Source organism: Rhipicephalus sanguineus, chromosome 4, assembly GCF_013339695.2.
Source record: "Rhipicephalus sanguineus isolate Rsan-2018 chromosome 4, BIME_Rsan_1.4, whole genome shotgun sequence".
Classification (NCBI taxonomy): domain Eukaryota; kingdom Metazoa; phylum Arthropoda; class Arachnida; order Ixodida; family Ixodidae; genus Rhipicephalus; species Rhipicephalus sanguineus.
Window position 1 is genome coordinate 50624897 of NC_051179.1, and position 27185 is coordinate 50652081.

At 49.9% G+C, this 27185-nt stretch overlaps 1 protein-coding gene across 1 annotated transcript in view; it reads left to right on the forward strand.

Annotated features, from left to right (window-relative positions):
• Window positions 1-26372, forward strand: part of LOC119389950 (transducin beta-like protein 2) — a 285922-nt gene extending 259550 nt beyond the window's left edge. The window contains exons 9-10 of the mRNA XM_037657411.2: window positions 23828-24014; window positions 26046-26372. Of these exons, the coding sequence (XP_037513339.1) occupies window positions 23828-24014; window positions 26046-26082 (224 nt within the window). The 3' untranslated portion in view covers window positions 26083-26372. The remainder of the gene's footprint in view (window positions 1-23827; window positions 24015-26045) is intronic.
• The last annotated feature ends 813 nt before the right edge of the window (window positions 26373-27185 follow it).

Below are 27185 nucleotides of genomic sequence, written 5' to 3' on the forward strand. Positions count from 1 at the left end.
GGCCTCTTCGAATTTCTGTGCGCCGGTCAGAAATCGCTGACGGTGGTGTGGTGCGGAAGACAGGGGCAACGTTACTAGAACAAACTCAGTTTCAAAGCTCCGTATCTCCGCCAGCGGAGGAGGGTGGTCCGAACGGCGGTCGCGAGAACTAGCGGCGCTGCAGTTCTGTCTTGCTCCACTATCGGCGCGTCGTCTGCTGCCACGGAATAGCGCTGCGGTCCGCCGCGCAGTTGCTCGCGGCAACTGCGCGGCAACTTTCTTATTGTACTAGTTAGGTGGATACTTAGGTGGATATGCATAAGGTCGTCTGTATGCATTGGCCCGCGTGCGTTGTTCATTGAGTGGCTAAGAATCGATATTCGGTCTATATTGCCACGCCCACTTCTTGTTTTATTTTGACGTATTCGGGTTTGACCAGCAAGGACGGTTACCAACGCCCGACGCTGTCCGCGAAGCAGTGTTCGAGAAGCTTCGCGATTGTAGATCGTTTTGGTGAGATTGCGCGCTGCACGCGAATGTTCCAGCTTTGTCGAGAGATAACGCCCCACCAGCGATATCGCTGGAAAGTTCGATAGCGCCTGTATAAAATCCGACGCGCTTGACCGCTTGTCAGTTGATCGACGGTCGACGCTCTGTTCGCCGCTATCAGTGTATTGCTGTAGTTTGACTTTCAGTTTCTCGGCCACAAGTTCGGCCAAATAAAGTGTTTCATCTCGGACCTGCTGACTGCTGCCTTCGTCGACGTCAATACCCTGTGACAATATTTGAGCTGTCTACATTGCGCTTAACTTCCAAGCATAAGAGTTTCTAAGCGAATGAGGGTTTTCAGCGTAATTTTTATAACTACCACCACAATTTTAGCCGCTGTTATCTAGACCAAGAACAACTCAACACGTTTGTAAAAGCCTTTATAGTGTACAAAGAAGCGTACTTACTCGAGATACAAAAGCGTTCTAGAAAAACAGTACTCGTGTTTCTACAATTTATTGAAAAAAATTTTTTTTCGAAAAACATCGCCAGTGCTCTGCAATGTTTACAAGACACGTTTTCGCGACGGTTAAAGGGATACTGACCCAAAATCGGAAAATTTTACGAGAACTCGGTAAATGAAATCTAAGTGTGCGATTACATCGAATAGATGTCGTCTCTGAGCAATTTTTTCAGCGGATAGTTGTATTTTCGGTGTCTCATCTTTCTACGTCGCATCCTTCTACGGTGCCTTACACAATTCGAACAGCTCGGCCGTGATGTGAGCACCGAGCAGTTATTCGCGCGTACTCTGTCCCTATAACAGTCGTCAGTATTCAACTTCAGTTTTTCAACTTCACCGAGCAGATGTTCCATGCCCGCAGCACTTACACTGTACGACAGCCGTTTGCGTTTCGTGCTGCAGCCGTTCACTACGCTGTTAAAATGCTCGTCAACTACAATTATCTTTTGCACAAGTAAGTCTCCGTTCCCGGAGACGCGGTACACATAAAAAAGACGAGGACTGGTCCTCGTCTTTTCTATGTGTACCGTGTCAAATTTTTGCGCTGAGCAGCCCGTTCTCGAGCCGGCGAGTGTAAAATATTCCGCACATCTTGTTCGATACCTCGTCGTAAAATCTCTCGAAAATCCACTGCTTTGAAGGCATGGCGACAGCTGACAACTGATCGGATGTCAGTGTGATGCAACTCTCAGTCTCGGTAGCGTATATAGGTAATCGCCTGCCTTTTGTTTTGTTGTTCTATTTCTGACAGCTCCTCCAAACTGGGCACTGGGCTTTCGCGGGACGCCGTGCCTTTTGGGGAGGATTTGCGCCAAAACCCCGAACATTTTGGCTTTGAAATGTGGGGTGGAAGTGCTGGGAACAAGCGCGGCACGGCACCGGGCGCGAGTTCCCACTTTCCACGTGGGATCAAAACTTCTTGTCCCGCAACGACACGACGATAGTGCTTTACAATGTCGTCACTCTCAAAATGAACGTCACAGACCTTGAATTTCACAGTAAGCTTTCTATCTTTGCGATGCAAAGCTTGAATGGCGTAGGGTCTTTTGCAGGTCCGAAGAAGTGTCGTGAAACGGAGTCGTCGTTGCGGTAGCCGCTCTTGCAGCCCGGCGCAAAGCAAGTCGGCATACCGCACTGTGAATCTGTTCGCCCTCGTTACGCTTCGTACATCACTTCGTACAAGACGCTAAGCCTGGTCAAGAACACTCGCAAAAATGACGAGCTAACAGCGCAGACGACGCTGTAACCCACGTGCGCTCGTACATCGGCGGCGCCGATCACAACAAGCGCCAGCCGCGGGAGCTAGACGTGACTGCAGCGCCACTAGTTCTCACGACCGCCACGCGGACCGCCTCTCCGGCGGAGCTTTTAAACTGAGTTTGTTCTAGTAACGTTGGACAGGGGGGCATAGGCGGGCGCAGGGTTCCCCATTAGGGGGGGGGGGCGATGTCTCACCGCAGACCTCCCCCCTCCTCGCCCCTGGCCGCGATCGAAAAAGAACAAGCTTCCAAGCTTCGCAGTGCATGCAAAGATGAAAATGAAGTGGTGACGTGCTTTCCGCAACGGCCTGCTTTTGGTCCCCGGCTTTCCAGAAGTGAAGAAGAGAAGTGAACAGCTTTTGGAATGCGACATCAGTGGTCCTCGGCCGCCGTTGTCGTCAAAGGCCTGCATGGCCATAACCCTGCTCTTTAAACAATGACGGGACAGGTCCGATTGAGTAACGGTATGGGGCAGACTTGGCGCCCCTCCTCAGATAATTAAGGTGGTGGTGGTGGGGGGGGGGGGGGGGGCTCGTGCGCACACCTATGGGTGGGTGCATAGCCTAGAGAGTTGAGGGGGGAGATAAAGTATTCCCTTGAATTTAGAAAAAAGAAAAAGAAATTCAAATACCGTAGAAGTGGGTTCGTCTTTTTTCTGGAGAGCTGCATCGTCTCCGCTGTGAAGAGTTCATCTGTCTGTGGTCATGCACATCGTGAGAAATTCAAATACCGTAGAAGTGGGCTCGTCTTTTTTCTGGAGAGCTGCATCGTCTCCGCGGTGAAGAGTTCGTCTGTCTCAAGTCATGCAACTCGTGAGACTTCTAGAGGAGAGAAAGATACAACTTCCGGTGAAGTGATACAACTGATGTTCAGATTCCCCGTTCGGATTAAAAGAAAAGACAAACGGCGGCGCGCCGCAATTATTGCGCGGCGGCGGCGGCATTGTGATCACTCGTGGGACTTCGGCGGCGAGAGCAAAACAGGCGATGGTGGCGGCGCACAGGTGTAGTCCAGAGCCCTATATTCGCTCTGGTGTAGTCTAGACTAGGGTGGCTAGCCGCCCTATCTAGACTAAAGTCCCCGAAAAAGAACTTTTTCGGGGACTTTAGTCTAGGCTCTAGAGCAGCACCTCTGGACAGTGTTGCTAAATAGTGGATACAGTGGACAACACCAACTTTATGTTCACTTATGGTGTCTGGTTCGGTCAATCTCAATTCAACGACGGTGTTGCCTACCGATATTTTTCATTTCGACTTTCTTCGGCCCTCCGAGTACTCATGCATATGAACTTTAAAGTAATTTCAGTGTTGTGAGAGTGACGAACGCTATTAGCACGCACGTCACCCGCTGATGACGTCACGGAAAGCGGCAGTTAAGTGTGGAAGCAGTCAAGGAATTTACTGGGAATAACGCATTCGGCATCAGTCTCCTGAACTTCGTTTTGCGCCAATGAAGGCTGCGTGCGCACGAAGTTTTTTGTTTTTGTTTTTTTCTGCAGGAAAGGACAGGCCGTCTTTCAAGTCACCTTTCTAATTAACTCTGTGAATCATATCGCAGTGTCATACTGGTGACGCTCGAGCTCGCGGTTTTCCACACTTTCGTCCATCCCAATTATTCGCCCTGACGATGAGTGTGCATTTGTCCAAATGGGTGCGCTGAGTCATTCCCACGTGGTTTATACAGCGCGCTGCATTTCCGCGTATATTCATGACCTTCCGACGCTTCGCACGCTTGCCCATATAGCGTTCGATAATTTTTGTTTAATCTTTCTGGGGGCATTTAAAATGCTCGTACCTTTTTAAATTGCTGGTGTCCGAAACGTGGTGTCTAACGCGTTTGTGGCAGGGCGTCGGACTTCGTTAGTGTTGTCTGGGGAAGTTTCTTGCTGATTAAGCGTGTACTCTACACATAAATTAAACCGCGATTTTCAAGCACATACGGTTTTCTAGACGCGGCATGTCCAATTATTGCGAATAAGGCCATGTTTGTCCCAGTTCTCGCGTTCTTCCTACAAAAAGAACAAGAGAGCGGTTTCACCGGCGATTCGGAGCAATTACGATGTCCTGGACACAAGGGGACGCTATTCGCCATTCCAGCTTATTCCAGCTTAAAGTCCCTTGATCCAGAAAGTAGCGACACTCTCCTCCGCGCGCGCGTTTTCCTCCTCAATTCTCCTCGGATTTCTCCCCTCCCCTGGCCGGCGCGCTGCGCACGGCACGCTGAACCCTCCACTGGCTCGCTGCAGCCGCATTAAAATCACTGCGCGCGCTTGTTTAATCGGCCCCTTGAAGCGTCAAATGAGAACCTGTTTCTTAAGGAATAGTCATGACGAAAGTGGGCTTTCGATAGAACAAAGTGACAAATATATTTTTAAAGACGCTTCGGTATATACAAATAAGCGCTTCGAAAAAAAAAATGAGTATATCATACTGGCGGCTGAGCGGTTTACCTTCCCGTCGCCGCCTCGGCTGTCCTTAACACGGTGTATTAAAGGAGTACTGACATGAATTTTAAAATTTTTCGGGTTGTTGCTCTAAATGAAAGCACGGGTGTCGAGAACCCTAAAAAGAGTGTCGTGGTGCATGGGAATGCATTGCATATATTTTTAATACCGCTTCTTTCAACCAGCAGTTTCGGTTTCGCTTTCGAGAGGGTGGCTTCATAGTGACGTGTCAAGTCTGCCCGTGACATCACGGGCAGACTGCAACCCACGAAATATGCACCTGCTGTCCTTTGCTGACAGTCGAACGTGGTTCATGATGAGTGAACTGTCGTCCAGTGCCTCCGACAGCGATTTCTGTGATTTAGGCTGCATGCAGAACCCAGATTTCGCAAACCAAGTGAGCTGACTTGAAACGTCATAGGGCTCTCCATGCGGTGAAACTGCCTTGCAGATGCTGGGAGATGAAAACTTTAAAATCAAACTTAAATATTTATACGTGTTTCCCGGATGCGGTGTGGGGAGAGCGTTAACACTACATGCCAAGGCAACCAAAAACGTCCGTTTTGCTGCACTTCAAAATCGTGTCAGTACTCCTTTAACGCATGTAATGTAACCAGCATAAAGTATAGGCGAGAATTTTTTTCATAATTGTGGCCTTGATGAGCTAAAAGAAGGCACCCAAGAAGGAATGTGGTGGCTTACTTAAATTGGGCCAAATGAGTGAGCCCGAAGCCTTTTTGTATCAATGCCGCTGTCAGACACGCACGCACGCACACGATGCATGCACGCAGGCACACACACACGCCTATACACACGTGATAAAGACACGCACATACGTACACACACGGACATGCATACACACGCGATACAGACACGCACACACATAGATACACACGATCATACGCACGGGATACAGGCAGGCACGCTCATACACATGCAATATAGATACGCACATACATACACACGCACGTACACACGTGTTATAGACACACGTGCGTGGACATGCGAACAGACACGCACGCACTTACATACACATGCGCATACACACGTGATATAGACACGCACGCACATACATACATATACACGCGCATATAGACGCGATACAGACACGCACATACATACATACACACGCGATACAGACACGCACGCTCATACATACATACACACGCGATACAGACACGCACGCTCATACATATATACACGCGCGATATAGACGCGCACGCACATACATACACACCTGATACAGACACGCACGCTCATACATACATACACACGCGATACAGACACGCACGCTCATACATACATACACACGCGATACAGACACGCACGCACATACATACACACGCGATACAGACACGCACGCACATACATACACACGCGATACAGGCACGCACGCTCTTACCTACATACACACGCGATACAGACACGCACGCTCATACATACATACACACGCGATACAGACACGCACGCAGATATACACACGCGATACAGACACGCACGCTCTTACCTACATACACACGCGATACAGACACGCACGCTCATACATACATACACACGCGATACAGACACGCACGTTCATACATACATACACACGCGATACAGACACGCACGCACACACATACATACACACGCGATACAGACACGCACGCACATACATACACACGCGATACAGGCACGCACGCTCTTACCTACATACACACGCGATACAGACACGCACGCTCATACATACATACACACGCGATACAGACACGCACGCAGATATACACACGCGATACAGACACGCACGCAGATATACACACGCGATACAGACACGCACGCTCATACATACATACACACGCGATACAGACACGCACGCTCATACATACATACACGCGATACAGACACGCACGTTCATACATACATACACACGCGATACAGACACGCACGCACATACATACATACACACGCGATACAGACACGCACGCACATACATACACACGCAATGCAGACACGCACGCACATACATACACACGCTATGCAGACGCGCACGCACACACATACACACGCGATACTGAGACGCAGGCACATACATACACACGCGATACAGACACACACGCACACACACAACGATACAGAAACGCACGCGCATGCACAAGTGATACAGAGTATACAGACACGCACGCGCAGGCGCACGCATACACATACGTGCGTAAACGCACAAACACCGCGAATACACAAACGCACGCACATGCACTCACACGTTAACACGTGCGCACACGCACATACAAACGCAAGCGCACATATGCGCACATACAAACACGCATACACCTGCACACACCCGTACACACACGCCTGGAGGGTTGACGCCTGGAGGGTTCATGGCGGGCGTGAGCAGCTGAAAGCGCGCGAAGTTTGCTTGCGCTCGCTTCTCGTGACGTCAGGGTCACCTGACTGGGAGCTATCGCGCGTCGCAGCCATTCAGCGTTGCGGATGCGCCGGCTCCGCGAAAGAGAGGGTGAAAAAAGAGGAGGTTGACGGCGCGGCGGGGATGAGCCGGCGTGGATAAAGGAGCGTCGCTACTTTCCAACATCAAGGGGCTTTATTCCAGCTTAGCTATTGACTCTATTCCAGCTTACCTCTCGCCACCTAGCGGACGCGCCTGGAAGCAGCATAGTTCTCAAATTGGTGACATGCCGCCACGCACAAACCCGATATAATAAACAAAAAACATGGCTGATCCCTCCATCATTGGAATCGGTATAAAATGAAAGTGAAACGTGTCTTCACAGAAGTAGTGCTTATTGTGTAGTGATATACAAGAGCTTGTACAATGTACATTCATGTTTGGCAGCTATAGCACCGCTTGACGTGTGGACGCACCCATGTTGATGCTCAGTGAAATGTCTCCATCGCGACGACTAACGCCCATCATCATGATTAAACTGTTGTGGTAGAGTGACCTAGAATAGGGGGAGTGTCCAAAGCGCCGCGCGAATACATGGGAGGAGCGAGGGCCTTTTGCGGTGAACTGCCGCGCCGCGGCGCTGCCGTGCCGGACCCGTGGGCTTTCTCCGCGGCGGAAGCCGCGTCAAAGCGGCGAGCGTCTGCTACGCGCGTGATATTTTGGCCGCTATTAGCTAAAGTTGCGGAAATTTGGGCAATATTTCATACTGCGTCACTGCAATATAATATTGCAGCGACTCATCACACAGAGCACGCGTTTGTTAGTTTGTGTGTTGTGAAACGGGGATTTTGTATATATCCTTTCAGCTTTTTCAGGTTTGTCACCGCATTGGTCCACACTTCCGTGGCTGTTTGAGGAACGCATCCTGCGCGCACTTCATCGTGAGAAAAGGCGCTTAACTTATTTTCGTGTGGAAGGACGAACGCAAACTTGCTGCAGGAGAAAATAAACTGAAGATAACCAGGAGAACGTAGCACATATGCACGTATGCTCATGCATGCTAACGCGTTTGCACCCTTCATATCCTATCTTTTCTTTCGTGCATTCGATTTGTTTTACAAGGCTGCCTCCGGCGCTCTGCCGTTTCAAGCCATTTCATGCGAAGCCGAATGTGTCAGTCGGCGTGGCCGCGCTACCAAAAGTAAAAATTACTCGCGTAACTCGCGTCTCGTTCACTTGGTATACACGAAAATTGGCACGGAGGGGCACGAATGTACGTATGCCCAACACGGCCGATAGGTCATGGCATCACATGCTTGCCATTTGCGTAACGACTAACAATAATAATATGGTGTGTGGCGCGCAAACCCGCTTTCTCTAGCCAGAAATATTTCTGACGATGTGTGGTCTGACGATTTGTTTCCGTCAGGTTATAAAAAACGTGGTGGTCACCAACATCGACGTCAACATGTTAGACTTAGCTATACATTTTGAAGAACTGACCGCATAGGTAAAATGTATATGCGAAAGAATTACATGAAAAAAAAAACATGGTCCCTTATGCATTCGCCGGAGATGACTCGAAAACGAAAGCCATCTTTTTCGTCAGTCGATGCATTGATCCTCCCTCGCCCCTCTCCGAAAGCTTTCTGCACATAACGTGGTTTCGGACTGCCGACAGGATCGAAGGCATTGCAAGCTTTGTGCACCTCACCTGTGTTTACATTGCCTTCGTGATCGGCCCCCGATCACGGAAGCAATGCAAAGCGACATTGTCGTGTGATGGCGTCATCATATGACGTCACGTTGAATGACGTCATAGTGACGTCACAAGTTCTGTCGACGTTATCGCGTGATGATTTTGTGCATCACTCGTGTTGACTACGCGGGACGCCGACGGTCAATTTTCGTGTTTGATGAGGCATCTGAGGCCTTAAAAAAAAGACAAACCAAAGAAAATGAAACGATAACAGTGCAACATCGTGTATGCCTCACTTCACGTTATGAGCGATCGCCTGAAAACAAACGTGATTCTCAGTTCAGAGCATCTGATTGCACGCGTCTGCGGGACAAAAGAGGCTTGCTTTACCCGTCTGGTCACCTCTTTATATTTATTCAAGAGATGAGCAGACTCGCTATTTAAGTACTTTGGAGCTTCAGCACGAAATTGTGGTGGACGCTATATTGAGGTCATCAGGAAAAAGCGGGAAATTGCGGTCGGGTGCCCTTTTGGCGCGCACTCAACTGCCGTGGAAACAGTTGTATTTTATGTAACTAATCGCCCACATCTTTTTGTAGTCTCTGAACCGGGCGAAGGCTAACCTCCGAGAACCGTGAAAACATCTGAGGTTGAGAATGAGTTGTTTGAAACTGTTTTCATTTCGTATGGTGAAGGCTTGAAGCAATGCACGCATCTCGCGCGAAGGTTTCATACTGACGTTCAGCGATCCATTGCAACATGCGGCTAGGTACAAAAGGTATCTCTGCATTTGAACAATTTTCTGAAGCGATTGAGATATTACACTTCTATTTGTCAATTTCTTACCGTATTTCCGTTTCGGCAGCTTGTACAGCAAGAATGGGGGCATTTGTAACTTCGTTCCATGATATCTGGATATTTGTAAAGGATATTCTATATTACGCCTTTTATGCAAGAACTTGGTGGAATAAGGTCAGTTTACCTGGCATTGCTTTTCTTTCAATTGTTTGCGCACGGTGAGCCTTGCTGTACGCTACCTCAGAAGCAAAGATAAGCCAACAGCATTGCGGTCGTATGGCCGTCACTACTCCCTTTTTTCTTTTTTTTTTGTTTCCCTTGCGTCTTCCCGGTGTGCTCTGTCCATTAAAAAGTGCTAGTCAGGGGCGTAGCCAAGGGGGGGTTGGGGGGTTCAACCCCCCCCCCGACATTTTTAAGTTTTGCTTGCGTATATACACATGCACACATACAAACGCACGCACGAACATACATAAAGTATGGTTGAACCCCCCCCCCCCGAAAAAAAATTTCTGGCTACACCACTGGTGCTAGTCGAGGCTAATTAATTGTCGAATAAAGCGGTGTGCATATGGCTAGCAAACCAGCGGCGACCATGGGTAAAAAGCTCGTAGTGTGAAGCGGTCACTGCGCGCAAGTATTTCAGCTGACTGCGCGTGCAATTTACTTTTTTTTATTACTCTTAATTCGTGCATCCGTGATGCTATTGCCCGATTATTTATGCGAATAGGGTTTTTTTTTTCGTTCTTTGCTTGTGCGTGTCCGTTTTGCGCGTTTTTACACACGCACCAACCTTCTCGAACTCTGTGACCGGAACTAGGCCACGCTGATGCCGCTTGACACGTGATTTTTTGCATTCTGTTGTTGCCCAAGCACTAACACAACGCTTAAAGATGGTTAAGCTCCATTCCGCACCGCATCATAAAAGTTAAGTAGACTTCAAGTGCCCTAAGTGGAAACGCGGCGCAAGAAACTACAGCGCGTAGCAGACGCCCCTCGCTTTCCGCGCGCTTCCCGAGCGCGGAAAGCCCGCGGGTCCTAGAGTTACTGTATATGCTACCTTTAGGTAGCAGAGTTGCGCATCTGTCTTCCAACGCCGCTAGCAACCATGCATCGCGGAGAAGCTGACGCTCGGGCCAATGTTTTTTTATTTTTCGACGCCGCCGCTGCAGCGAGCTGAATTAACACTAGCCATCGACAGCCAATGTTTATCGTCGGTCTTCGACACGCCAGGCAGGTTAATCGGCGACACGGTAGGCATGTCGCCTGCAAAAACGAAGTGCGACTTCACCGCATAGCTGTGGTTGCTAGCCGGACCTATGCGCAACTCTGCTACCTAAAGGTAGCATATACAGTGACTCTAGCGATGATGATGATGATGATGTCTGTGGTCTTCCCCTTTATACCGGGGGGGCACCTTTTAGTGTCCTGACCGGAACGAAAAACAAATAAATTAAAAAAAAAAGAGAGAAACAAAGAAAAATCACGCCAGTTCCATGAACATCACAATTGTTCACTGTCTCCCTGACCACCACTGCAGAAGCCTTGCTTTTGTTATTGCTGTCGCTGCCAGGGGGTGCACGTTGGTATCGCGGCTGCCGCTTTCACCCGATGCGCCACAGTCTTTCACAAAGCCGAGTGCCTCCGGTAGTGTGGCGCCATCTGTCTGACGAGGCCAGAGGCGTTCGCAGTGAAGCACCAGGTGTTCAATGCTCTCCTCGTCTTTCCCGCATGTCCTGCACTGCACAGTGCCGTCAGCCAACGACGGGTCGAAGTGACGCCGATACACCCGAGTGCGGAGCGCTCCAGCACGGGCCTCAAACAGAAGTGCACTGCCGGCACTATTGTCGTATAAGCGTTCGGCGGAGATGGTGGTCTTGTGGGCTCTGTATAGGGCTAGGCTAGGTTTCTGCTCCATAGCCGCCTGCCACACCGACGTCTCAGCTTCCTGCACTCTATTCCGTACTCTTACTGCCCATTTTCTCTCACTGTCCTCCTGGACGGGGTCAGTAAAAAGGGAGTACTTGCGGCACAGAGTGTGGAGACGCCTGCGCCATGGTGTGTTCATGCCCTTGAGAGCTGTGTATCTAAATACACGACGGGCCCACCGCTGGTCGTTCATGAGGCGAAGACGGCCTTCGTAGGCCGCCTTGCTCCTTGCCTCTCGTGCCTCGTAACTTGACCATCCGAGGTCACCTTGCACAGCTTCGACCGCTACACGTCCATGACACGCCAGCGCCAGTCGCCCAACCTCACGCTGGCCTCTTTCCAACCACTGGCGTGTTGCTGCGGACAGGCAGATGACGGCGTTGGCGAATGTCAGCACTGGCACATGTACTGCCTTCCACAGTTCGCGCACCAGTACAAACCGGTTGCACCCCCACAGGCTCCGCCGTCGCAACACGTTGGCGGCCCTCACAGAAGCCTGTCGAACGTGCTCCTCTTGCTTGTCATAGAGATCTGCGGAGGTGCAAAGGTTGACACCGAGATACCGGTACTTGTCTGATACCGGAATGCTTCCTCCGTCGGGAAGCTGCACATCAATGGTCTCCACGCCTGAAAACTGCAATATGGCCGATTTTTTGGCATTGAAGTGAAGGCCCAGACTCTTCAGGTGGTCGGCTGCCAGTGTTACCAACCTCTGAAGGTCACTGCTGCGCTCAGCCAGTAGTACTAGATCATCAGCGAACACCAAGCCGGGCAGCGTCCATGTCTGCGCCACTCCACCAATCCTGAGTCGGAACGCGAATCCAACTCCCGATTCCACGAGTGCCTGCTCAAGTCCCGCCACATATAGCATGTATAGCAGCGGAGACAAAGGGCAGCCCTGCCTGAGTCCTCTTGTTACCCTCACAGGCTGTGTTCTGGTGCCTCTGAAGCATGCTACCACCGAGCTATCTGCATAGAGCCGCCGGAGAAAGTCTGTCCACACGCGCGGCATTTGTCGTTGGTCTAACTGGTGGAAAAACTCCTCGTGTGGCACACTATCATAAGCCTTGGCGACGTCCAGAAAGCATCCAAGCAGATTTCTGGTTTCTCTCCGTGCCACCTCGATGGTCTGGGTGAGCACGAAAAGATTGTCTTCCAAGCGTCGGTTCCGTCGGAAGCCATTCTGGAGTTCAGACAGTATGCCCCTCTTCTCCGCCCAGCCGCTCATCCAGCCCTTCAAGACTTGAGCGAAGAGTCTATATAGGACGCTCGTCACCGTGATTGGTCTATAGTCGCCCAGCAGTCCAGCGTCGCCTCCTCTCTTGCACACGAGGCTTACTCTGCCGCATTGCCAGTCGGATGGGATTGGGCCGTTCTTGAGGATGGTATTGAAGATTCCCGCGAGGTGTTCACGAGCAGACTTCCCCAGGCATTTCACAAGGCCCGCCGGTATGCCGTCCAGTCCGGTAGCAGTACTTGCACTGATACGCGGGAGTGCACGCTCAAGAGCGATCCTAGTTATCTGCCAATGGTCCTCTTCACTTGGTTGGTGAGGCTCATCTGGGTCGCCGTTTACTGCTGAGGTCGATTCGTCATGTGTGGGATTGAAGAGCTCTTTCATGTGGGTCGTGAGGTGCTCTGCGAGGTCGGTGACCGGTAGGTTGCTGGAGTGGTGTCGAATTTCAGGTGCCGGAGTTTGGCGATCCAATGAAGACACATATTTCCAAAACTTGTTTGCACCGTTACGCCCTGCCTCTGTGATAGCTCGCAATTGTTTGTTATTATGCTGAGCTATTTTGCTTTGTACAAGGACCCGCATTTCTCTTTTGAGGCGGAGGTATTCCTCCCAGGTACTCATGCACTCCTCTCCGGGTGATGTCCTAACAGCCGCTCTGTGTAGGCGATTCGCCGTTCGTCTTGCAGTAAGGGCCCTTTGTACCTCTTCGTCCCACCAGCCTTTGCGCCGTAGGCCGCCGCGGGAATTTACGCGAATTTCGTGCTTCTTCATGATACGTCTCAGTTCGAGCACAAATTGATCATATGTTGGTGGTTCCGTCGGTTGAAAGTTCTGCTCGAATGCTTCCGCGACTGCCGCATACTCCGACTGCGGGAGGTGCCTCTCAGCAGGGTTGCGATGTTCCTTCGCAATGGTTCGCTAGGAGGATCGAGAAAAGCTTAACTTGATTCGGTTGTGGTCGCTTCCTATGCTGAATTCACCATTTTCATCGATGTTCATGTGGGTGAGACGTCGTGCTAAAGCAGGTGTCGCAAGCACGTAATCAATACAGCTGCGACTGTTCCTGGCGCTCCAGGTGTACTGTCCTTCACATTCTGGACGAAGATTTAGCACCTCTAAGGCAAGTGTACGTGCCAGTGTCAGCAGTAATTCCCCATTGGTATCTTGGAACCCATCCAGAGCTTGGAGGTGCCCATTGAAATCGCCCATAATGAGAACCTCTCGATGGCTTGCCCATCTTGCCACGTCTTCCCTGATGCACTGCGCCATACTTGAGTTTCCAGCATCGGCTCCAGCAGATACGGCAAAGTAGACCACCCCTACCAGGACTGGCAGCCCCTGCAGGTAGCCCTCGACCCACATGTGCTCAACACACGGACTGTCCAGCTTCTTCCAAGCTGACCTAGTTTTCCACAGGAAACCGATTCCCCCCCCTTTCCTCGATTCACCTGAACGGTTCAAGCCAGCCCACTGCCAACTTTTATGTACTGGTGGCTCTTCCATGACTCGAAGGTGTGTTTCAGCCACGGCATATATCTCTATGTCTTCTTCACCCATCATCTGGTACAGTTCTTCCCATTTGCTCACCGTTCGAGCACCATGTAGGTTAAGGAAGCCTACATGTATGTCTTTGCTCTTTTTGCGGCTGCGGCGACGGCGGGCCGTCTTTTTCTTCACGTCCTGTGCCAGGAGCGCTTCTGCCACCTCTGTGGATTGGCCATTTGTAGGATTGCCTGTCCCAGGGCAGTCATCATGGAGGTTGTTGGTTTCACACTCCATGCCCTGTGCTTGTGGTTGCCTGACGGGCGAAGCCCTAAAAAAGCACATAGTCTGCGTCCCAATCGTTGCCCTAGTTGCTCGGCGACGTATTCACTGTAGGAAGTTCCATTCATCTTATCCTGGAGAGCCTTTGTGACACTGACGAACTCCACGCGTGTTCCAATGTCTGAGCAAATTTGACGTAGGTTTTGATTCCACAACTCGCACTTGATCCGCATGGTATCGTCTTTGGGTCCTACTTCTGGGACGCCGTACACCACGAAGAAGTGGCCTTTGGCTCTTGCCTTCCAGGAAGTTATTTGGGACTTGAACCTCTCAGTTGAATCGTGTGGAGATGTGTCGTCTTGGATGTCGCTGAGACCGGCGTGCAGTACCACGATGGCCTCTGTTGAATCCCAGACGTCCGTCGCAGTCTCGATGGCTTCCATTGTTTCCACGAGCGTAGCATCTTTTTTCGTACGGCAGTGTACACCTCTGTGCCATGCACTGGCTTGGAGGACTGCTCGTTTGAGTCTACGTGCATTGCCATCCCCGTAGACGAATGCGCCCGGAAGTCCTGCTGGCCGTTCTGGGGGGCTGTTGGCTGTTTTCTTACGCGAAGATGGTATGGAGGTCTGGCTATCCTCTGCCCTCTCCTTGCGCAGTCGCTTCTGAGCCCGCTTGCTGCGTTTGACCTGCCATCCTACGGCCTCCGCGGGAGAGCCACCCACTAGCTCTTGATCACTGTTGGGCTTGTTCTGGGATTGGTCTATCATTCTGCCATCATCGACGGCCGCGGCTTTGACCACATTCCTGTCATCGCCACCCACTAGCTCTTGATCGCTGTTGGGCTTGTTCTGGGATTGGACTATCTCTCTGTCAGCATCGACTGCCGCGGCTTTGACCGCATTCCTCTCATCGCTTACGTTCTCTGCAGACTTGGTCACTTCTACCCTCCTCGTCGCACTGGTGTTCTCGTGGCTGCTGGTCCTGTCTGCCTCTATTATGTCCAAAGCTCTCTGTAGTGCTCCAACTTGTTCAAGTAATGCTCCTCTCAGCCTTCTCTCCTCTGCAAGTTTGTCCAGCAGCACCTCTCGCTCGTTTTTGCTGTTCACAATATGTGCTTCCAACCGCGCCGCCAGGATATCTAAGGCCAATTGCCACCTCTCCGACTCCTGTTTGTATTGTAGCTGGGACTCTTCTCTCATGATCCTCATTGTCTCGCATATGCGACAAAGGAAGGACGAATCAGCCTCCGCCTCTTGCGTTGTCTCAAATGGTGTGTCGGATCGCTCGAGCCATCGCTCGCAGCTCGGGCACTGCACCCAATCGACCAGCTCTTCTCCATCTGACGCCTTTCCGTTTGACACCTTCGTCCTCTTGGTGTGTTTCATTTCGGTCAGCTCCACACAACTCCGCACTATGGTCAAACTGGCGCCACCTCTCCACCGCAGTCGGTAACACTACGTGTCGGCTTTGGCGCTGTCTCGGTGGCCACTAAAACGAGACCGGCTTGTTAGGCCTCGTCCCCCACATAGGCTTGTGTAGCGCGTCGTTGCACTGTCACCGTACAGATGTTGTCTCGATGGTCCCTAGGGCTCCCCGCCCGCCGAAACGCAAGTAAACACCGCCGGAAACATCGCACGTAAGGGCGCGTCCCACACGAGAGCACGAACGCGAGCACGCGAGCGGGTCCGGCGCAGCAGCGGCGCGGCGCGGGAGTTCACGGCAAAAGGCCCACGCGGGAGCCGGCGCTTTGGACACTCCCCCTATTCTAGTTGTGGTAGCTGAAGTTGTGAACATATATTCGGACTCAGCGAATAGTGAATCCCGCGTAAAGATGACATCAACAAGCTCATAATCAACACTGGTACCCGGTATGCACTTCTTCAAAACGTCGTGAATTAAGGAGAGAAACGGCACGGTGTGCGCTTTCTAGTAATGGGCAACCGACGCCTGTGCTCATGCATACACAATCACACTGCGCTTCAGCAACACGGGAGGCAGAGGTTCGTAGCTTGAGCCGCAAACGCGTGCGTCCCGCTGGCCTCTGTCTCGCTCCACCAAGGCACGACATTCTCCCGTCGAAATCGTGTCCTTTCTGCAACGTGTATTGCAGCAGTTTTGTTAGTCGGTGCTCTCGCAGTCGAAGCAGTCGGCGGCGGAGATATCCCGTTGGTGCATGTGGAAGCTGCACTACTCCGATGAGCCGGCGCACGCTAACACGAAGCGAAAAGCAAAGAACTTAACTGCGTCTAGGGTGCCTCGGCAACGCCAGCCCGACCAGTGTCGTTCGCTGGTATCGAGACGCTTTAGCCATGACCCCCGATATCGCGCGAAATCTCGGAGTAAGCGCTAGTAAGTGTCGATCGTGACGCATTACTTTTTCACCTCTCACAGACGGCGGCACCGCCCCGCCTACCTAAACCGCCAACAGAGAGCACCAAGAGCCATAGGTGTGCGCAGGGTTCGCCGTTAGGGGGGGCGAAGGTTCATCGCAGCGCCCCCCCCCACCCTACTAAGTCCATGTATGGGGCAGATTTTGCGCCCCCCCCCCCTCTTAGGTGACTACGTGTCAATGTACGGGGCAGATTTTGCGCTCCCCCCCTCTTGGATGATTCGGGGGGGGGGGGGGGCGGACGCCCCCCTGCCCTCCCCTGTGCGCACGCCTATGCCAAGAGCACCGTGCGAGTCGAGTTGCTGTATATGCTACCTTTAGGTAGCAGAGTTGCGCATAGGTCGGGCTAGCCAGGCTAGCAAGTGCACAGCTTTGCGGTGAAGTCGCACTCAGTTTGTGCAGGCGACATGCCTACGGTGTCGCCGATTAACCTGTCTGGCGTGTCGAAGACCGGCGATAAACATTGGCTGTCAATGACTAGTGTTAATTCAGTTCGCTGCAGCGGCGGCGTCGGGAAATACAAAAGTTGACCCGAGCGTCAGCTTCTCCGCAATGCATGGTTGCTAGCGGCGTTTGGAAGACAGATGCGCAATGTTGGAAGTTGTCGCGGAGGCGAGGCTCTCCCGCAATTGCGCTGGTTTCCCCGCGTCCAGGCAGGCGGTCGCAAACCTCGTCCTCAAGAAGAGCTGCTGTTGGAGGGAACCGGACTGAGGAGCAGAAGAAGCGTATAAGAGGTTTATTTACATTTTTTACATATAGACAACTCGTTCCGGAATGTCCTCCGCATGCATCCGCTCGCGTCTTTTAACCCCTTGGCGGTCCCTAGATTCCAGACCTGGGGAAACAGGGGAAGACGTTTCCATCCAATCGGGCGGCGAATCCTGCAGGTCACTTTGCTGGCACCGTCCCCAGCACACGCACACACAACCCGAACACGCGCATTGTTCTCACAACGATGTCGCGTCGGGGGAAGCCTGCCGCCAGCATGCGGGTTGTGATGAGTCCCTCATGTCGCTACTCGAGCCGACCACCCAAGCGGCCGAACGGCGGCTGCAGGCCCGGCAAATCCACTGGTATGCGTCTGGGCAGCTGGCGATGATTTGAGCGTAGACGACCTACCAGCCGGAGACGCACAGCGCGGTGGTCCGAGGTCCGTCTTCGGCGGAAACTCGGCGTCGCGGCCTTTCGTGGGGCACAAAGGCGCCATGTGTCGCATTTCCGCTCCGGCACCGGCGACAATGGTGCTGTCTCGAGCAAATTAATTGAAACCATGCACCTCCTGGCGCATGAGAATCAGCCGGGCGTCTTCGCGCTCTTCCTTATCGCCGCACAGTGAAGCGGCTGCCTTTTTTTCGTCCCGGCGCCCCGCGGCAAAGGATGGCTCGCCGATCGCAACAGCAACTATAAAATATAAGGCGAGTTCGTAAAGTGTCCAGCACCAGCATCTGCGAAGGTAACTTAAAGAAAAAAAAAAAAAAGCGAAGGTAACTTAGTCGGTTGAGCGTCGGGCGCTCACCGTCGCGGCCGCAAGGTCGTGGGTTCGATTCCCAGCGACGGATATTTTTCTTTGTTTTTTTTTCTTTCGCACCCGTTGGCGTCTATTTTATTAACAGAAGTACTTGGTAGACCCCGGCATAAAACACTTTCGTGTCAAAAATTGAAGGACACTTTGCAAATTCCATATTGCGTTCGGCGAAAGCCTGTGACCATTCGACTCTGCAGGCGACCGTAATCCTTGACTTAGTTGTCTTCGCAATGCCCACGAACTATAGGTGGCGCGCCGTGCTTTTCAATATGGCGCCAGGAGGAGGGTCAACCCGTTTGTATGGTGGCTAGAGGGGGAAGTGTGACGGGCGAGAGCGGAGGGCTGTACGAATTCCCAATGAAAGATGGCGGTCACACCAGGTGGCGCTACCTGCGCCGTAGGTGCTTGCGGCGGCATTTGCCTGCTTTGCGTATGGCCGCTAAACGTTAGTTTCACTTGTTTCTAATAATCGCTTATACCCCGCGCCCGTGCTGTTGAAGGCGCTACGTGTTTGTTTCGCTAAGAAGCATGTGTTGCAAGTTGTTAGCGGTGTTAAGCAAGAGGGAAAAAAAAGAAAACCAAGAATGCTTTTAAACCAGACGGAACTGGCATGCCTCCAGGCTTTCATATTTAAATGTTTCTTAATATCGGTTTGCTTCGACATGTTTAATTTGCTACAGTGTGCAAAAACTTGGCTAGTTGGCTGATTTTCATGGCAAAAGCAGCGCAAAAAGACGACAACACGAGAAGAACGACACAGGACAGGCGCTGAACTGTTCAGCGCTGGTTCTGTGTCATTCTTATTATCATATTCCTTTTGCGCTGCTTTTACCATATTTATAGTCTGCTTCAGTTTAACTAAACCACTTGCTCGGCTGCATAGCTCAGCTGACTTTAAAGTGTTCTTTCCTCTTGGTCAAGTGTAAACTGTTTACAATCGTTCATAGCGAGTATATTGGCTGCAGTGCAGCGCGTTTTTTTTTTTCTCTCTTAGTCCGCACCTACTTCCCCCCCTCCATTTCCTCTGTATTGTAGGGGGTTCTCTTCAGGGGCGTAGCCAAGGGGGGGGGGGGTTGGGGGGGTTCAAACCCCACCCGAAATTTTTCACTTTTGCTTGGGTATATATACACGCACACATACAAACGCACGCACGAACATACATAATGTATGGTTGAACCCCCCCCCCGAAAAAAATTTCTGGCTACGCCCCTGGTTCTCTTGAGCGCGAAATGTTCAAAGCATTTACATTTTCCGGCTACTTTTCCTTGAGAAAATTGAAGTGCTCTTGAGCGCGAAATGTTCAAAGCATTTACAATTTCCGGCTCCTTTTCCTTGAGAAAATTGAAGTGGAGATCGGAATGCTGCAGCTGGAGGCTCTTTGATACTGCGCATTTTATTTTATTATTTTAGCGATAGTTCTGTCTATGCAAGGACCAATGATTTCTGTTAACTTACGGCTTTAGATGCATACTAAATACATGCAAGGACATGTTTATTTATCACACATTTGTCATCCCATAATTATGTCAGACATTTGTTATCACATACTCCCCTATCACGTTAAGAGGTCAAATTACTTGACCCTCCTCAACTTCAAGTTTTTGGCGCTCCCTTATTTTGGAAACTCCTGTCTGCTTTTCTTTTTTTTTTTGGTAATGTACTTTGGTGCGTCCAGAAACACCGTAGGCACAGCGTCTTCTGACAAACGCGGGGTATCTCACAACCTCACCGTTTATAATGTACATGAAACAGCGCGCTTAGACAGGACAGAAAGTTACAAGAAGCACACAGTCTGTCTGCTTCTTGTAACTTTCTGTCCTGTCTAAGCACGCTGTTTCATGTTCAAGATGTACCAACTGGCCCGCGAACAATCATTGTTACAATTTATAATGTGTTGGTATGTCCTTCCGATGAAACTCACGTCGAAGTGCCGCTCGCAAACAACGCTGTCCCCTGTCAGCTCTTTGTCAGTCCGCTTATTATTTCGAGCTCACTGCTCTCGCCTCGCGAGATCCTTCGGGGATTAAAGACCGAAAGCTTCTCCGAGCACGATCTATACCCGCCTTTACAGCCAGGGACGAAGCATGTACTTGCGCGATTTGACGGCATGGTTCGCAGAACACGTGGGTACAGTGGCGGGTAAACAAACGACGACAGCGAAGGCAAGGCATCCGAACAAGGTGACGGCACAGCACAGAGAGAACGAACGAGTCCAGACGAGCCAAAGCAAGCGCGGCGAGCGCGAGCACCTACTACTACACCAGCGCCCCTTGCGGCGGCCAGAACTTTCATTGCGTTCCGCGCATCGCTCTCCCACGGCGGGGATACAGCGCCCGTCACACTTCCCCCTCTAGCCACCATACCGTTTGTTAGCATAGGTATGGTGGCTGCATAGGAACAGATAGGACGTGCGGACGTACGGACCGTGCCACTTTCACCGGATGAAGTCATGAGCTGCGCTGAAATGGATATGAGACTAAAATACTTTCCCAAACCATGGAAAGTGCTAAGTACTCGCCACCTAATTATTTGCTGCGAAGTGAAAGGTTATGTTTCAGCTCCGTTACCGTGCATAACGATGCTTTGCGAAATCCTGTGCGTGCTACATAAACCTATATGAACTAGAATTGACGTATGAGCTGAACGGCACTCCGAGGTAGTACGTACCGAGCCTGCCTGACGGATTTGCCGCAGTAGTAGGCCGCCAGCGAGTAGCACCATCGCTGCTGCGCGTGATGATGGCTTGCAAACATAAAAGTGTTCTGTGATAATACCCCGTCGTCATTACTTGCGCAGTCGAAAACGCGGAGTTACGCCTTCAACGGAACACAAGCATTTAACATGCCATTCAGTAGCGCTTGTGTCACAGCCATGCTGAGACTCTAGCCGTGTGTACTTCACCCGCATGTTGCAGGTTCGATCAGCACGATCTAAACATGAATCGAAAAGAATAAACACGTATGTTTTTCGCAACGTCGAAGAAGTTCGCCGAGAGGCGTGGATTGTGGCCGTGACTGCACGTTCCATCGCTCTAACCATTTCGCTTCGTTGGTCGAGCTCGAGCGTGTTGGCGGCATGCGGCGCTCCATAATATCCACAATAATTGTGATACATCCAATGCACAAGAGGAACTATGCTTTTATTTTGATCTCGCTCAAGGATATTATACATTAAATACAATCAGAGTGACTTACGAGCGTGAAAGAACATTAACGCACGAGGGGACGTGAAGTGCAACTCGCTCCTCGTGAGTTAGCGGCTGGTGGTTCATCGTCGCTGTCACTCTCGGTGCTTTCACAGTCTTCTACGTCCAGTGAAAAATCCTCGTCGTCAAGATGGTTTCTTTCAAAATCACTGCTGAAAGCAATCTGAAGAATTTCCTCCGCCGAACGACTTGAGAACATCTTCCCAATCTTGCTCTCAGACCGGTCAACAAGCAAATCGCTTGCAGTGTGCTGCCACCTATCAACAAACGTACAAAAACAAGCGGCGCAGCCAGCGCAGCGGTGGCTATGAAACCCAACACACTGGCAAAGGACGGCGTGGATGGAAAGCGTTCGCTCCACGAAAGGCGTCGAGCAGACGCGTCCTCGAATGATTGAAACGTCGCTCGTACGATTCGTAACAGCGCTTTGCTGACAAAGGATAGAGGCCCTATTTTAATGTATCGCCAACTTGAGATCGCTCAGTTATACATGAGCACATCGCGAGCCCGCGCGACCTCCCTCCCGCGTGCAGTGTTATGGGACTCATGTACTACAAGAAACACTGACCAATTATATATGCAAGTAAAACAGGGTGAGCTTCAACTGAATATGTCAGACGATAACATTTAACTTACCTACGTGGCTACAGAAAGCCTCGCGAAGCTGATAGTATGTGTACACTGTGGGCTAGCATTGAAAGCGCGAGTTGCCACGTATTTTCACGAAAACTTCGCGTCTCGCAAGAACGAATCAGATTTCTCGTGTCACGGAGGGCCCGGTTTGTTCACTGATGCAGGGAACATGCAAAGTCGTAGTGTTCCTTTCTTGCCAACGCGTTAACACTGAGGCTAGCACAGCCGAACAAGGGAGCGACTGCATAGTGCCGCCATTTTTAACCCTCCTCGAGAGGACGCTCCTGAATTCCGCTCGGTGGCGCGACAGTCTATGGGCATTGCGAATACTCGCGGACAACATTTCTTGGCAATGAAGGGAAGGCTAGAGAGGCAAACTACGCGTGTGCTACCGCTGAAGATTATAGTCCCACAATTGCGTCCGTGTTTTCTGCGTGAGAATAAAAAAACAACATTGCTTTATTTTCCACGGGGCGCTGTTTGAAGAGAGGGTCAGCGCGCACCAAGGAGGTAATTATATTTGTTTTGCTTTATGCAGTGTCATTTCGGGTTTTTGCACCTGTGAAAACGTCGCACCTTTTACGTGCACCTCACAGTCAAAATGATGTCTTCGACTTCAGATGAGCGCTTGTCACCCTCCAGCTTTCCCGACGACTCGCCGAGGGAGCTTGTGACGAATTTCACTAACAAGTGGCTATTTAAGCCTGTGACGGCCGCTCGAAGAATCAAATGGCCGTCACAGGAGGTACGGAAGGTTCACAAACCAAAACTAATTTCGAAACGCGCGCCGAACCGGACTACTTCGCGGAGCAGTACATGTGCAGTAGCTCCGCCCCCGTAACCTTCCCTTCATTGGCAAGAAAAGTTGTCCGCGAGTATAGCCACCCTACTCGCACGTCGGCGTTCCTGTGCCCCGGTGCGTTTCTTGAGTTAACTTTCTGTTTCGCGCGCGCGCTGCCGAAGCGGATCTCAGAGGCCATGTAGAAAGAAATGCATGGTTGAGATCTGCTCCGCCAGGTGCCGCAACGATCCCAGCTGCTCACAAGAAAAGCGTCTGCTCTTTCAATGAACTCGTCCACTTAATTTTCATTAATTATCCTGACAGTTAATTGATCCTTATAATAGTTAACTTATGCTCCGATATCATATATGTGTCCAATATAACTCTTGACTTGAACCAGAACCATTGATTTCGTACCAGTTTTACTTTCGAAACACATTTTCTGAACACTTGGAAAAATGGTAGGTAGTGCTTGACTGGAAGTGCTTGAACGAGCAACGAATACCACTCGTTGCCCGTGCCTATAAAAATTGAGAAGCCTTTCCACTTTTTGAAAGTGGACGACCAGCCAAGCTGTAGCACATCACACAGGGTTAGACATAAGGGTGCATCTATTTATTTTCATCGTTTGGTGATGGTAGTGATGATAGATTTGCGATTACTGTGATAAGCTCTATGTGCTTTTGTGTGTTTATCATCCAGCACCTGGAGTAGCATGTCAGACAAATAGCCAGGCAAACATCTCCAGAATTTTATTAAAACATTTCTTTCTCTTTCTCTCTCTATCGCAGACCCCATCGTGGCACTGCAATTCTCTCCCAACGGACGGTACATGGCGGTGGCGGCAGGCAAGCACATTCTGCTGTTCAACAACGTGCCAGGATACCAGAACGCCATCGATGACCTCGAAGAGCGCAAGAAGGGCGCCGCCAGCGCCTCAATCCGCGACAGGCTGCAGGCACAAATCGACGAGGCACGGTACGTCCAACGCCACAGTTTGCTGCCAGGGTTATTTTCAGCAGATATACTTGAATGATTGTCTCGATATCATCATCACCTTTAAAACGAGGCAGCTACGCATATACGGTTCGTGCCTGTTACAACAAATCCACAAAGATATGTACGGCAGACCGTTCTTGCCCCTTTATTTGGCTGTGTATATTATATGATACAATAAATAACGCTCAACAAACTCGACCATAGTGGACTACATGGTATAGAACACGAAGTCTTGTGCGTAATTCTAGGTGGTGTGAGCGCAACGTACTTTGTTGTAACGACGGCATGCGTGCAGCAGTGCACGCAGCTATCTGGTTTTTGCGGAATGCAGAAAAATGCGTCTTCTCTGTCGGCAGCAAGTTTTCTACAACGCCCCTGCGGCTAAAACGAAGTTTTTTCTGGTCGGCCACATGAGCAGCTGAAAGTCACGTGTCGCCGAAGGTGCTACCAGTCATAATCGGCTTCTCTTGGAAGCTGCAGCGTATACTGCGATTCAGAAATAGCCGTCAGTGACCGCAAATGCAGTTTTTAGAATGTAGTTTCTCATGAGATCAATTTACTCACAATGAAAGAAGTTAGGCTGCTATTGGCAGCTTTTAAGCTGCAAAGTGCAGGGTACTTATACGAGGTAGAGCCGTCACGCGTGTGCACAACAGTGGCCGGACACATTTCTCAACTAAACTAGCCTCGTATGATCCACCAGGCTCATGACCCTCGAAGTGCCAAAAAGACACCCTGCAACATTTTTTCAACTGCCTTCTGTAGCACTGCAGAGTAGTGTTGAATACCGAGATGAATACAAAAAGAATTTTAAAAACTTGTGCACAAAAACTGAAGTTATTCATCTTCAAAGCTTAAAGCCCGAGCAGATAATGGGAGGAGACGTTCCCTTTCGCTTTTCACTCTGCCAGTAGCGTCGCTAGTTGCTTTCAGTCTCTGCGCGCCTCTTTATTGAGGTGTACCGGAAGCTGAGGGACTCTGCTGGAAGTCTTGCCTCATGGTGGCTCTTGTGCAGCACAGCTGTTGTCATGTTGCAATCCTTTTGACAATATGTTATTTAAACAGAATTCCGTAGAAGTGCAGAAGTATTTCTATATTTTTTAGCGCACCGTAGTGTGGCCTAGCTGGGACCATACAAATATTCAAATATTATGTGCGATTGGCATGTCAAGCCAACCAAACACACAGCAACTGGCATTACTACCACATGACCAAATGTCACTTATGTCCACAAAAATTGCAGTTGCATGTCGCTGTAGTCTAAGCACAAGGTGGTTTCTCTGTTAAAATAAAACAATAGGAACACAGTTTTCAGCGTTCCTACTTAGGCAAGCAACAATATAGGTGCATTCCACAGCACCAGAACAAGAAGTAAAAACGATATGCTGAATTTGTGTCGCAGGGCCCTTTAATGGCTTCATGGCCAGACACACAATGTGCTTAATGCCTGCTCATGGCAAGTAATCAGTTTGATGCTGCGTGAACGAAGTGACATCAGAGTTTAAAAAATTGTATCTATAACAAATTTAATTATCAACTAGGATTTGATTGATACACAGAAACAATTTATTTGGGACATCCTTGGCAAATTTCAACTATGTAGTTAGAAAACTGTTAGGTTCCTCATTTGTTAAAACCACTGAATCTCCTGTATTTTTTTTTAAGTGAATAGCTTCTGACTCTTTCTCGGCCATATTTGTGGACGTTAGTTGGTTGGACTTGCGTAAGGTGTCTACAATCACAGAGCCATATCGAAGGGCATGTTTGTTGCCAAATGCCAACTATTATAGCTCTTAGGTATGCACAAGCTGTCCACTTATACAACTGCTATACAATGGCACAAAAAAAATTTAAGTACACAAATACATATAAGGTGGTTGGACCCCTCCCAAAGCAATATTCTGGCTACGCCCTTTTTGGAGTCTTCTTGAAGTGTTTGGCTGTCCACTCAGATTGGAAAATCAACATTGATGGTTTCTTCAAATTTTTGTTTCTTCTGGTTTTTTACAGGGGCATTTTGAAGACAATGGAAGCAAAGGATTCGTAAAGCGTGAATGTAACGGTGGCCAAATGGATCATGTGTTCACTTCCTCTCACTCTGTCTGCATGCTGCAAGGAGTCAACTTCTTCCTACTGTCTACAGCATTCCAGTGTTCAACTTGCTGGTCAATAGTGCAAGTACCTTTATTTTTTTTCTCGTGAAGGACGAGAAAAAAATTGTTTCGTTCCTAGTGCGTCTGGTTGTATTGCGTGAAATGGAAGCATGCATGTGAATGGTTGGAAAGGTCACTCCATCTTTTTGGTAACTGAAAAAAAATAAAATATCATCACTTCGCATGCCGTGGCCCATTATTTCTGTGAAGCCTCACGACGTGTATTTCATGTGATGGAATGGTAAGTGTACGAAAGAAGGGAAATTTTAAGGGCTTGTTTTTCTTTGCTAGACACAACATTAATTAGAACTAACAGACAAGAAAGCCAAGGAAAGTATAGGGGATGTTATTTGTAGTAATTATGATGTAAATGTGAAAAAAAGCAAAGTGGACAAAGGGATAACTTGTTGTCGGCAGGGACCGAACCTGCGACCTTCGAATAACACGTCCGATGCTCTACCACTGAGTTATGGCGGCGGTCATCCTCCTGTCCGCTTTATGGGGTATATAGTATGTGCATTTAAACCTAGGAGTGTTAGTCAGCGCCGCTAGTAGCCATGACAGCGAGTGTGGAGCACTCTTTTTCTTCTTGCTGGCAGAAAAAGAAAATTACCCATTGGCTGCAGCGAGAGTGTTTAAATATAGAGTGGGGCGCCCCCTGGGGTCATCCAACAGAACAAAGTAATAAAACATAATATACAACAAACTGAGTATCTTGTTTAGTGCAAGTATCATGTTTTGCACTTTTTACAAATATTTAATCATTCAGCATTGGCAGCCACAGTTAATGATGGTTATTTGGATCTAATAACATTGGCGCCAGTGACATTGTTTGAGGTCTTGTGCTAGGCCTATAAATACAGCATGCGGCACTTCGCCTGCACATGTGTGTGCCAAATGCAAGCTCCAAAACCAAATGTGCTTGTATGGTTGCTGAAAAAGTAGGGGCATTCAGCACACCTCTGTTTTACATAACGAAACAAATTTGTATGTGTAT